Source organism: Ictidomys tridecemlineatus, chromosome 8 (genome assembly GCF_052094955.1).
Source record: "Ictidomys tridecemlineatus isolate mIctTri1 chromosome 8, mIctTri1.hap1, whole genome shotgun sequence".
Lineage (NCBI taxonomy): Eukaryota > Metazoa > Chordata > Mammalia > Rodentia > Sciuridae > Ictidomys > Ictidomys tridecemlineatus.
In genome coordinates, this window is record NC_135484.1 from 111,527,578 (window position 1) to 111,541,635 (window position 14,058).

The window sequence follows — 14,058 nt, forward strand, 5'->3', positions numbered from 1 at the left end:
GAACAAAATGAGAGTGGTCCTTGCCCCAGGGTCTCATGGTTTGAGGTAGGAGGACAACTTGAAGCAAGCAAGCATGAAGTCTGTGACTGTGCTGGGGTGAGAGCTGTGGAGAGGAAGGAGAAGGAGTGAGCAGAGCTCATAGGGGACCTGACTCAGACTGAGGAGGTGAGGGTTCAGGATGCTTCGCTGGTGGCCTGACTCTAAGCAGAGGCTTGAGGGAGGAGTAGGGGTGAGCCAGGCGAGGCAAGGGCCTGGAGCAGGTCAGGCAGTGGGAACTGGAGCCTCTCAGCTCCTTTCTCCAGCCCCCTGGGGGCATTGGGTCACTCTGGATCCCAGTTTCACCCATGTGTCATTGACTGTGGCTCTTATGTATAATTTATCTGTTTCATTGTGACCTGCTTCTTCTCAGCTGTTATTCACCTTCATATCCAAGTGTCTTGGTAGGCAAGAAGGAGGCTCAAGATAAGGTCAGGGAATGAGGAGAAAAAATTAACACAAGCACAAGAGGAAAAGAAAGTGTCAATATGGGAATCTGCAGTGTGTGTAAAAATGGTAAAGGGGCATTGAGAGCTTGTTGGAGGTTCTAGCAGAGGAGTGCAGCTACTCATACACCCCTGACCACAAAAACAGTCCTCCTCTATCGGGAAGGGTCGTCCTCTTCAACTGAGCATGCAGCTTCTGGAGGGTCGCACATGGAGCAGTGAGGGAGGAAGGGGACACCCGCCTAGCCGGCCAGATCAGCCAAATCAACCCTGGCAATCAATGAGGTGACAGATGTTGCAGCCAGATCGCCTTCAACATACTACAGGGACACAGCCACATCAATGTTTATAGAAGCACAGTCCACAACAGCTAGACTATGGAGCCAACCTAGATGCTCTTCAGTGGATGAATGGATTAAAAATGTATATACACAATGGAATTTTACTCAGTAATAAAAGAGAATAAAATCATGGCATTTGCAGGTAAATGGATGGTATTGGAGAAGATAATGCTAAGTGAAGTTAGCCAATCCCAAAAAAACCAATGCTGAATGTTTTCTCTGATATAAGGAGGCTGACTTATAGTGGGGTACGGAGGGGGAACATGGAGGAGGAATAGATGAATTCTAGATTGGGCAGAGGAGTGGGAGGGAAAGGAGGGGGCAGGGGATTTGCAAGGATGGTAGAAAGTAATGGACATCATTATCCAAAGTACATGTATGAAGACATGAATTGGGTGTCAACATACTTATATGCAAACAGAGATATGAAAAATTGTGATATATTTGTGTAATAAGAATTTTAATACATTCCATTGTCATTTATTTTTTAAAAATTGATATGGGGGTTGAGTTCATTTAAGGGGAGCTGCTGGAGAGCAGGTGGATGGGTAGAGAAGGGATTTTGGAATCCATTTAGAGATACTGAGAGAGAGACAGGGACTACATGGTAAGAAGAGTAATGAAAAGAGTGGGAAGATAATGAAATAACATAATTCAAGGACTTTTATAATCCAATTCTCTGTGTATAGTACTTTACTATGTGGCTACAGAGACTGGAAGTATAACACAATTTAGTGTAACTAGCTTCATTCATTTCTTCACTCACTAGATTGTGATTGAGTGGCCCCTGGGTGCTGTGAGTTACCTTAGGCAGCAGGGAAAGAGGCAGTGTTACCATGTCACCAGCAAACACAGGAAGAGAAAACCTCTACTAGAGATCCATTTTAGTGTTGGTAATTTACCTTCTCTTTCTCAGTTTCAATGTAAAAGAGATGAAGTAGGACATAGCTTGCTAACCTGCCTTGCATTAATTAGCCTGCATGGTTTAGGAATTTTATGCAGAATGAGATTTGCCCTCCTGGCCACAGCTGGGAAGCCCCACACCTGCTGGGAGGGTCCAGCCTGCCTGAGTCCAAGGCACCTTATTAGGCTCAGAAGTAAGTAACTTTCTGCTTACCAGAGTATCATTGGTTTTGGAGTTTTCTTGTGTATGCAGTACTTTTTCCAAAAATTGTCCTCAAAAAACATTTTCAGCCACAATAGCAGGGTACGTCTTCACCCTGGAAATTGAGTTCGTGTGAGGAAAAGCACAGGCGCCGTGTGTGCTTGTGCTCACTGTAAACCTCACCAAGTGCCCCTGGTGTGACCCGTGGCCTCCATCAGCCCAAACATCAAGTGAGAAACCACCAGGAATGGAGAATGTTTGCTCTCCACCTCTTCAGAAATCGGGATCTGGCTGCTTTCAGCCAGTTATGCAACAGAAGTGGACTTTTTCAGAGTTTCAATTCCCATTTGGCTCCTGGTGCATATGTTATGTTCAGGAGAAACACTGATGGTGCCAGTGGTAGTCAGACCGCTCTGAATCCTTGTCAGTTTTCAGAGGATAATTTTCCATGCCCTTCTGAGATCTTTAAAAGAAAATTGCTTTAATTCATTAAATAGTAAGCTAGTGATTATAATAGTCATTATTGATTCCAGGCCAAGCTTCTAGGTCCTTAGAAATGTTATTAAGAATAATGTGAGTTTCTACTCTTTATCACCTTAAGAATGCTTTCAGGAGCATTTGACATTGTGTTTATATAAGAAACCCAAAATGGAAGTAAATAGCTTTTTTTTTTTTTTTTTTTTTAAGAAAGCCAGGCTGCATGACTACACCCTATCCCTGTGCCCTTGAGAAGATTATTGGGTTCCTGCCCCCTCAGTAACTCAAGAATCTTCTTCCTCTGCCTTTTTCCTGAATGCCTGCCCTTTCTGTGTCGCTCTGCAGATTTGTGTCTGTTCTGGTGGGCTGGGTTCATTATGGTTCTTTCTCCTGGTTACACTGATTGATTCAAGCGTGGGTCAGGATCTAAGCTGGTCCTTAGAGAAGATCAGGAATTTTGTTTATTGATTAGGGAAACAATGTTCTGTCTCCCCTAAGTTATGAATAAGGAAGTATATAACATCAGGGCACTTGGAAGCCATCCTGTGGCTGTGAGGAGGAGCTGACTTCCATCACATGAAAGACAGAAGAGAGTTATGGGCAAAACTACATCCTTATTGGTAGCACTAACCTTTGGAGTCATTTCTAACCTGGGGCCCCTCCTGTTTAATTCCATGAGCCAATAAATTTCCTTCATGATTGAAACCAATGTGAATTACATTTTCTGTTACTTAAAACCAAAAGTGAGTTCAGTAACACAGAATTTAATATCAACAGGGAGTTTAATAAACATGTTCTTCTTTATGCTAAGTTGTCAATAAAGGCATTGGATAGAAAAGATATATAAATATTATTTCCTAGAGCAGTAAAAAGGTGATTTTTTAATGAAAGAACCTCAATGAACTTAGAGAACTATTAGATGCTTAATTGATGATTCATAAATAACAATGCTTCTCTCTCTGCACATCAGTCATGCCAATCCATGTTTGGTCTGGTACTTGGTACTTGGGCCACCTTACCTGTATCAGGTATATAACTTGTTCTTTAGGCTCTTGGGGCCTGAACCTTTGCTCAGCATCCCTTGCCACTCATATCAAGGCTGCCATGTTCTCCACCTTTCTTCCATTACACTGAAACAGATCACCCAAATCTCATTCCATATTGAGGACTCTCACACTGCCAAATGAAACTAGTTCATCCATTCATTGTGTTCAGTACACGTTGTATTCATCAGCTTTCTTAGTTGTAAGCCGGAAAGTCCGTGCTAGCTATTTTAAGCAGCATAGAGTTTACTAAACATAAAGAATCTCAATAAAAGTTAGAAATCTAGCTTGGATACCACCCAGCCGGAAGCAAAGCAACCAGAAGACATAGCTAACCACCCCACTGAATTATTCTGCAAAACACCTCTGTTATCCCCACCTGGCACTTACGACATTGAGGGCAGGGTTTCAGAAACTTTACCAGAGCTGCATCAGAAGAACCAGATGGCTACCACCTTTCTCTTTCACAAATCTGATTCTCTTCCTTATGGTCACTACCTCATATTGCTTATCTCCAGATCCCACACAAGGAATCTGCTTGGTGGGGCTACGTTTTATGCAAAATATGAGTTGCAAGACAGACTAAGATGTGTAGTTTTATATGAAGTCAAAGTAGAATAGGAGTGTCTTGAGTACTGATGGAGACAACTTAGTTTCTGCCACATGTACTTAGTTCTGGAACGTGGTTTTAAGCAGTGGAAGTAGAGTAGTAACCAAGAGGCATGGCATCTCTAACTTGGAAGAGTAGAACATCGAGTGGGGAAACAGATGGAGAACAAGTAAATAAAGATAATTTTAAATAGTGGTAAGTACAAGAATAAAAATAAAATAGATTAACAGGCTGTTAATATTGATGTGTAATATTTGACAGGGTATCCAGGAAAAGACCTTTAAGGATATAAAATTTGAACAAATATTTGAATGAGAAGAAATAGAAAGCTGTGTGAAAAGTTGAGGCAGGAGCATCCTGGGTAAAAGGAACAGCAAGTTCAAAAGCTTTGATGTGGGAATAGCATTGGCCTGTGAGAAGGCCGGTGCAGGCGAGGGGAACATGGCAGGAGACGAGGTCAGATAGGTCAAAGGGTGCCAGATTCCACAGGACTTGAGTTATTATACTAACTGCATTGGGAAGCTACTAGAAGATCGTAAGCAGGGAAGTGACTTGGTGTAACTTATATTTTATAAAGACTGCTCTGGTTGGTGTGCAGAGAATAGGCCATGGAAGGGCAAAAGTAGAAGCATGGAGATGACTCAGAGCCTTGTGCAGTTGTCCAAGCAAGGAATCATGGAGGCTTGGGTTGGAGTGGTCCATTTCTGGGTAAGTCTTATTGGAAAACCTAAGAAACCTAGAAATTGCTGATGGATTGAATATTGAAAGTGAGGAAAAATAAAAGATGATGGCTAGGGCTTTGGCCTGAGCAACTAGGAAAATGATGGTGTCATTAATAATGATGAATAGAACTGAGAAAGAATCAGACATGGGGCAGAGAGGAGAGAAACCCAGGTGGCGATGAAGAGGCACCAAAGAGCTGATAGGTCAGGAGAGTTCAGACTTGGGGTATATATTGGGAAGACATCAAAGAAGAGATTCCTGTAAAAGCCAGGAGATAGGAAGGGATTACCTGGGAAGAGAGTATAAATAAGAAAGAAAAGAGGATCAAGAACAAAGCTCTGGAACTCCTTACTACTTATAATTTGAGAAGAAAAAAAGGAATCATTCTTTAACTAGTTTTTTAAAAATATTTATTTTTCAGTTGGACACAATACTTTTATTTCACTTATTTATTTTTATGTGGTGCTGAGGATTGAACCCAGGGTCTCACACGTGCAAGGTGAGCACTCTACCACCGAGCCACAACCCTAGCCCTATTTTTTTTGTGGGGGGGTGTGATTTAATTTATAAAAAATTCAAAACAAAAATAAAAGAAATATTAAGAATAGATACAAACTGTGATTATATATACACAATGGGATATTACTCAGCATTAAAAGAATAAAATTATGGCATTTGCAGGTACCAGCCCTATTTTTTAAAATATTTTTTTAGTTGTAGTTGGACACAATACCAAACTCAGCACCTCACACGCACTAGGCGAGCACTCTACTGCTGAGCCACAACCCCAGCCCCTCATTAACTAGTTTTTGAGGAGAGCTAAAACCAAGAAACATGGTATCCCAATTACCAAGTGAATGGAGTGTTTTCCCAAAGGAAACAATGAGTGCCTGTGTAGAATACTTCATCCAACTCAAAAGGCTAACAAGAAGACAGTCAGTGCTTTTGGTACAATGGAGGTTGCTGATGACCTTGGCAAGAGTCATCTTGGTCTAGTGCAATAGTAGGCATCCAGAATGGGCAGCATCCAAATGAAAGAGAGCACAAGAGGAGATGCATGTAGGAGCAAAGTCGATGAGGATAGAAGAGGACAAGGGTGGGGGGCTGAACTGAGAACAGTAACAGGGAAAAACAGAGTGTTCTTTAGTGATAGGAATGTAGGGATCCAGTGGCAGATGCACGACAGTCTCAGTCAGCTTGCTTATATCTGGTAGAAGGGTGGCCCTCAGCTCAATCTGAGGTTAGAGAGAAGAGAGGGGAGGGAGGGATGCCGTGACATGGGGCTGGCTCACCACTGAGGGACAGAGATTTGAAGAGGGAGGAGAAAGTATGAAGGCCTCCTTTCTGCAGTTGGGAAACTGATCCAGGACTGCTGGGTTGCAGTAACACCTGGGCTTATGAATTTAAAGTGAAACTAGTGGTATATACTTTTTCTTAAAACAGCTTTCAAAAAACAATCTTGACGTCTTGTTTTGTAAACCAAGTAGATCAAAAGGTTGTGGTGATGGGAACTACATAGCTGGGCAGAGGGAGGGCTGGACCAGCATGTGTTGATATTCCTAGGGTTCAGGATCTTATGATGCCCCTGAATTGACATTCTGTGGGCCGATAATTCCAGCTGCTTTATAAGGGACATCCTAGCACTGGATAATCTTCCCAGGATGATCCTGAGCCCTGGTGCCTCTCTTTGGGGACAGCCCCAGCATCTCATCATCCATCTAGTGCCTTCCTATTAAGTACCTAAGGAACTCACGAGGAGTAAGATACGCTGCCTCTTTCATCGATGATGAGAACAAACACGTCCACAATACTTACTATGTGCAGTTACTACTCAAAGTGATTTACACATTTTAATGCCTTTAATCATTCTTCTGTTATGAGGTAGGTACTGTATTTATCCTGGTTGTACATGTGAAGACACTGAGGCAGAGATGTCGAGTGGCATGCCCTAGTAAGTTTAGGACTTTCCCCTGGACAACTTGCATCAGAATCTGGGATCTCAAACTTTTAACGCAGCTTCTCATAGCTCTTGTTCACTGTTCTGCCTCTGCCTTGGAAATGGGGCACATAGCTCAATTTGTTTTGTTTTTGTTTGGATGGGGTACTGGCAATCCACACAGGGCCTTGTGCATGCCAAGCAAACTCTCTTCCACTGAGCTACATCTCTAGCCCTACAGCTTAATTTTGGTGGGGTCAAAGTCATCAGGCACGATTGACTATTATGTTTTTATACAGATTTTCCAACAGCTGGAAGCAGAATGAGAGTGTGTTCACTCGTCTGCAAGTCACTTCATCTGTCCAGAAATTACGGGGTTCACAATACTAGGTTCATGCTACATTTACTTGATCCCATCTTTACCATTCTTGTACTGAATACTCTTGCTAAGGTATTTATTCTGTGCTCAACTTTTAGATGTCACCCTGCATTTGGTCATTCTTTCTTTTCCTATTTTTATTGCTGCTGAAGCTCCACTGTTTGTCACTTGAGCCTTTCCTGTCAAGGTAATGCTATTGTTTTTTTCAACTTTATCACAGGTCATCATTGCTCTTTCAGAAAAAAACCGTTCGCACATTCCTTACAGGAACTCCATGATGACCAGTGTCCTGAGAGACAGTTTGGGAGGGAACTGCATGACCACTATGATTGCAACGCTGTCTTTAGAGAAAAGGAATATCGACGTATGTTGTTTTTCTTTTTTTCTTTTTATTCAGGGGGATCTTAGCCTGGGTTTTCCTTGCTGGTTTTGGGGATCAAGTTGAGGGTCCTGAATGAGTTTCCATCTTTTCTGCTGGGTTGAGATAGGCTTCAGGGGTGAACACACCACAGAGTTCTCAGCATTAGGTTATTTGCTAGCCTTGTAAAAAAAAAATCTATTTGAGAACTGACTTCACATATACCAGGTGGTTTGAGGATGCTGTAGACACAAATTTGGGAAGGCCTGCTTAAATTTGAAAGGCATTTTCAGCCAGAGAAATGAGAAAGTCTTCTCTTGCTTCTCTTGAACAGTTTTGCTCCTGGCTAGTAAAATCGGGTGCCTTGGAGGTGTCCCTGAAATCTGTCCCCAGACGTGTCCCAGGGTGCAGCTTGCTGGCTGCTTTGGTGGTGCCTGGCTAGTGAACGCTCTCCTGGGGCTGCTCTGGAGCCAGCTGACGTTTCCCACATTGCAGTTGCTGAATGTTTGGGGTCCAGATCCTCTCCAAGAGAGCAGCAGGGTGCTTCCCAGAGCACGCCAAGCCTTTGATGGTGAGGTGCCGTGAACAGCCTCACTTCTTGGTCTGTTACAAATATTTATTTTGTAGTCTCTCATGTTTGTGGTTGTGGTACCTGCTGTGATTATGACTTACATATCTGGTTCTGGTTTAACAGATCAATAGTTAAAAACACATGTCAGTGCCATTTGGGGTCTTAGGATCGCCCATATTTTTGGCATTGGTCATTTTATTAAGACAAAATCAAGAAAATAATCTTCCAGAGCTAAGTTCCCTAATTTAGAGGCATCATTCTTCATTGTGGTTTTTATATACATCACTCTTTAGGTATGCATCTTTTTTCTATGACTAAAATTTAAGTTTTGTCTAACAAGAAATTCTTCCCCCTGTTATAACACTTTTAAAAGTTGTTTTGCTTTGTAGGAATCTATATCTACCTGCAGATTTGCACAACGAGTGGCACTCATAAAGAATGAAGCTGTTCTTAATGAAGAAATCGATCCCAGATCGGTAAGCAAAATTGTAACTGTTGAAAAAAATGATTATATCAAAGATTAGCTAAAACTCAGGCTGGGGCATTTACTCTGTACTAGACAGTTCTAAGTAAGGCATTAACTGATTAAATTCTCAGAACAAGCCAGTGAGTAAATGCTGGCTCTGTCTCTGCAGATAACAAAATTGAGGCACAATGATGGTAACTTGCTCAGAATCACAGTGCTAATGAGTCTCAGCAACTTAGACAGACCCTGTCTCAAAATAAATCTAAAAAGGTACTCAGTGATAGAGCACCTGAGTTTGATCCCCAGTACCAAGAAACAACAGCAATAACAAAAATAAGTAGCAGAGCCAGGATTCAAATCTAGACAGTCCAGCCCAAGAATCTGTGCTCCTACCTCCAGCTCCCACCACTTTACCAGTTGTGCCCTGAGTCCTAAAAACATAGGCAGCCTGTTCCAAAACTCAGTTTAGCTTTCTAGAGACAAGAACAAACCATCTTTTATAAATGCTTATAACGAAAGAAAAATGCTAATGGTTAATACATGGGAAAAATATTTTTTGATTCTTTTTTTTTATTATTAGTTGTTCAAAACATTACAAAGCTCTTGACATATCATATTTTATACATTTGATTCAAGCAGATTATGAACTCCCATTTTTACCCCGTATACATATTGCAGATTCACATTGGTTCCACATCCACTTTTTTACATACTGCCATACTAGTGTCTGTTGTATTCTGCTGCCCTTCCTATCCTCTACTATCCCCCCTCCCCTCCCCTCCCCTCTCCTCCCATCATCTCTCTCTACCCCATCTACTGTAATTCATTTCTCTCTCTTGTTTTTTTCCCCTTTCCCCTCACTTCCTCTTGTATGTAATTTTGTATAACAATGAGGGTCTCCTTCCTTTGAATCACTGTCCTATATTCTAAGGGACTTTCAAAAATTATCAGTCTGATTCATGGAAAAATGAGCAAGTTTCTTGTTTGATAATAATAAATCCTCCTTTATCAAAACACTTTTTTAAGGGAAAAAAACTTCAAGTTTCAAGAAAGTATATATTTTCTCTTTTCTGTTTGTTAGTTTTCTATAAAGGAAATGCAGCACCAAATCATCTCATGCCAACAATTAAAATGTGGAAATGAAATATCTCAAGTTTTGTCAAATTTCATAATTAAGATTGATATATTAGTCAGGCACAGTGGTGCCCACCTATAATCCCAACAGCTCAGAGGCTGAGGCAGCAGAATCACAGCCTCAGTAACAAGAAGAAAATTCAGTGAGACCCTGTCTCTAAATAAAATACAAAATAGGGCTGGGGATATGGCTCAGTGGCTGAGTGCCCCTGAGTTCAATCCCTGGTAAACCCCCATCACCAAATAAAAGATTTGTTAGGGCTGGTGAAAGATACAGCTCAGTGGTATAGCACGTGTCTAGGCTGTGTGAAACCCTGGGTTCAATCCCCAGCACTACCAAAAAAAAAAAAGGGGGGGGAGGATTATATAACATTTTTAAAAATCACTCAATTTTTCTTATTTCTCCAAAATATAAGTTGATGTAGGTTTTCTAGTATGCATTATTAAGGAATATGAAATCTTGCCACGGTGCTTCAATTAAAAATTTCTCAAATTTACTGTTTTCCATATTAATTACTTCCTCTTGATTATTTGCCCCTTCTCCCCTGAAATCATTACACTGAAGAATAGAGAGAAAGGAAGAAAAAGGAATGATGGGAATATCTGTTTTACCCTGCTTGCCTCTGGGAGCAAGCACCAGGTTTCCCTGATAGAATTCTCTTCTGGAGAAACCAATGGATGAGGCAGGAGTCTATTTCCAGTACAGGCCCTGGTCAGGTATCAGCATCAAGAAGAGCCCCCACAGGGAAGAAGAGATGGAATGCAAGGGCCTGAGTCAAGTGAAATTGCACTTCCTACTGTCCCTATCTTCCAGCTGCCCTATGACATTCCTGTGCAGAACAAGAAAGACAGTAATAGCATTACTACCCCGAAGAAAAAAATTAATAAAAATCAACATATTAGACATTGGAAGGGGTTTTCCTTTGAATTGTCTAGAGAGACACTTCCTTGAAGCGACATGATGAATTTGAAGAAAGGCGAACGTTATTATGTGTTTGATGTGGATCTGTGAGAGATTTAAAGAAAACAGAGATGAGGAGTGAAAAGCTAATAGCTGATAATTGAACAAGTTGCTGGGGTCTGCCTAGTACAGAACAATCTAGTAATTAACAAGTGTTGTTTCCTCATTTGTATAATAATTTCTTCTGAACACTGACATTTCTATTTACTAGTTTATGTACACAGTTTATCTGAAGTGTGACAATTGGAAATTTGTCTAGAAACCATCCAAGACACAACTGGGTGGGGATTTCTTATGCCTTACTCTCAAATTACAATGGCAAATGTGGAAACAGCCCTGTAATTGGGGGTGATCAAGGATCTTCCCTACTTTCCTTAAAAGTATTAGTACTTCAGAGAGAGAAGGTGATAAAAGAACTGTGAGCCAGGTCAGAGTTGGTGACTGGGCTTGGGCCAGTATCTTCTCAGGATGGCTTTACTTTCAGAGTTCCTGCAGTAATCTGATGGGAGGTATAACTGTGGTCATCTCAAATCATAAAAAGTTGGCTTAGTTTTGATATATCTATTGCATAAGACAGGGAAATAATGTAGTTTTTTACATTTCACTTTGAAAGTTTTAATAGAAGCAAAATGTATTGCACCAAATATATTAATTTATTAGAGGAGAGTTCAAATGAATGACTCACAGTTCTTGTTTGAAGATTTTTGTTCTTCATAGCTTGATGATTCTGGGAATATTTTTTAAAAGAAACAAACAAATAAAATTCAGACTCTCCTATATGCATTCAAATAAAATCCTAGGAACACTGACATGTTCAAAATACTCAGTACCACATTCTTTGGGACTTCTGTTCCTATTGATGTGGTCCAGATCACCTGAAACTCACCTAAATAAATTTTTAGAAGCACCTTTGAAATATATATCTGAGATTGAAAGAAATAAAAGAATTTGCCAGAGCCTGAAAAAAAGCTGAGGCTGTAGTTGTCCTGGAGTAGGTAAAAAGAGTTGTAACAAAGGGATAGGAGTAGGTCTTGGAATTTTGCAAGGAGGGTACTGAACCTAAGACATCTTCTTATCTCCCTAACAAAAAGCCTGGGGGGGGGGGCATAGAGAGACATTAGCGCAGCTTGACTGCCTTAGCCTGGACTCTAAGTAGAACAAAAAGTACTTTATATAAAAAACTAAAACCCTCAGCACTACCTCTCATGGTTTTGAAATTCACATGCATACAACCCTTTTAGCCTGGCAACCTGTAAGCAAAGTTACAGAATTAGAAAAGGTATTGAAAGACAAACTAGATTTTTTTTCTTTCTTTTCTCCCTCTCTCTTTCCATTTCATTCTTTCTTTTTTGTTCCTTTCTCTCTTTTTATTCGTCTGTTCTTTTCTCCCTCCCCCCTCCTCCCTTCTTTCTTTTTTCTGGTGAGTAATACCAAATAGTCAAAGGAGTGTGAAAGCTGGATTAGAGCTGCTAATTTTTGTTTTAGGAATTTTGCATAATGTTCACAGTGGGTTTATTTCAAGGATTTAGGGATAAACTGGGCACCGTGGGGCATCTCTGTAATCCCAGCAGCTCAGAGGCTGAGGCAGCAGGATCTCAAATTCAAAGCCATCCTCAGTAACAAGAAGACCCTAAGCAACTCAGTGAGCCTCTGTCTCTAAATAAAATATAAAATAGGGCTGGGGATGTGGCTCAGTGGTCGAGTGCCCCTGGGTTCAATCCCCAGTACCTACCCCAAAAAAGTATTTAGGAATAAGTTATCACTAGAAAATATATCAATGCATAGAAAAAAAATAGGAAAAAAATTATAATGAGAATTTGTTTATGGAAGGCAATACAGGGGTGAGAACTTTTAAGAGATCTATAATGTTTTATTTCTTAAATAGTGGGGACATGGATGTTAACTTCAGCTATGTAGTGGGTATCATATATTATTTAATGCCTTTTCTGTATCCTGAAATAGTTCAGATTAAAAGACCAATTACGTGAATGTAGGTGATTCATCACATGCACAGTTTAAACAAAAAAATTGGATGATTTCAGATTAAGTATTTGATAACATTAAGCATTCATCCACACATTGAAAGACTCATTAAACTGTAAGTGAACATTTAAACTGATAAAGCATATTAATCAAAAAATTACATAAACATCACTTTAAAAGTGAAATGTTAGAAGTAACAAAAGACTGTTTTAAGAATTACACATGAAGATCTTAGCTAGTGAGACAATAAAAATAATAAAATGCATGAGAATTAGAAAAGAAGAAAACATCTGTCCTTACTTGCAGATAATTTTTTGTTTATGTAGAACATTCAAGAATATTTAATAATAAACAGAACAAAATATGCTTGGAAAATTATTTAGAATATAATCCAAAACTGAATTGCATTTTTGTATTCCAGAGGCCAACAATTAGAAAATATAATTTTCCAAAATTCCAATTACAATATCAACAAAAACTTTTTTCTATAAATAAGATATTTATAGAAAAATTATAAATTTTATTGAAGGAGAGAGGTTTACCATGTTCATGGATGGGATGATTCAATGTAATTCCAATTAAAATTTGAGGAAGGCTTTTGTATAATTTGATGAGCTAGTCCCAAAATTTATATGGAAGTGCAAATGGCCAAGAATAGCCAACTCTACTTTGGAAAAGCAAAATATGAAAGGGGGTTGTCTTTTCTAGATGCCAAAATTTCTTAAGGTATAATAATTTAAATTATAGCATTACCATGTATATAGTCAAATGTTTTCAACTCTAGCCCAGAAGCAGACACATTTACATGTAGAAATATGTTATATAGCATAATTATATTAGCAATTTTTTATGGTTAGTCATATAAAAAATTGAAATTTGATTCCTATGTTATATCTTATACAAAATAAAAACTACCTAAGTGTGAAAAGTAAAGCTTTAATGCTTTTTAAATATCACAAAAAAAAACATTTCTTTGGTTTGGAGTAAGACAGATTTTCTTTAAGAAAATACAAAAGTACAGCTAAAAAAAATTGCTAATTTGGTTATATTGAGATTCAAAACTTCCATCTAACAAAAACAACACCATGAAGTGGAAAACATGTTGTAGATTGGGAGAAAATAGGTGAATCATGTAAAACTAGCAAAGGATTCAGATCCAGAATATATGAAGAAGGCTGCAGATTAATAAGGAAAATAAAACCAAATCAATTGATACCTCGGCAAGAATGTGAATACATATTCTCAGAAGGAGAAACCCAAACAATCAATATCCATATGCAAAGATGGTCAGTTTCACTAATATTATGAAAATGCAGATTAGAACTAAAATGAGATATCATTTCACAACTACCAGATTGATAAAATTAAAGCATATTACATAGTAACAAAAATGTGGGGAAACAGGAACATACATACACATACCTGAAGGTAATGTAAATTCATACCATGACTCTCAAGTGCAACTTAACTAAGTATAGTAAAGGCATTC

General features: G+C 39.3%; 1 protein-coding gene across 9 annotated transcripts in view; it reads left to right on the forward strand.

Moving 5' to 3' along the window:
- Kif6 (kinesin family member 6) overlaps positions 1–14,058 on the forward strand; it is a 390,004-nt gene that overhangs the window by 138,978 nt on the left and 236,968 nt on the right. For 8 of the 9 annotated variants that reach the window (XR_013425183.1, XR_013425184.1, XR_013425185.1 and 5 more), the window contains 2 exons: positions 7,317–7,460; positions 8,415–8,501. Coding sequence is in view for 5 of the 9 variants with exons in the window: in XM_040282597.2 (XP_040138531.2) it covers positions 7,317–7,460; positions 8,415–8,501 (231 nt within the window). In the remaining 4 variants the exon portion in view is untranslated. The remainder of the gene's footprint in view (positions 1–7,316; positions 7,461–8,414; positions 8,502–14,058) is intronic. The other variant, XM_040282603.2, reaches the window with a different exon arrangement.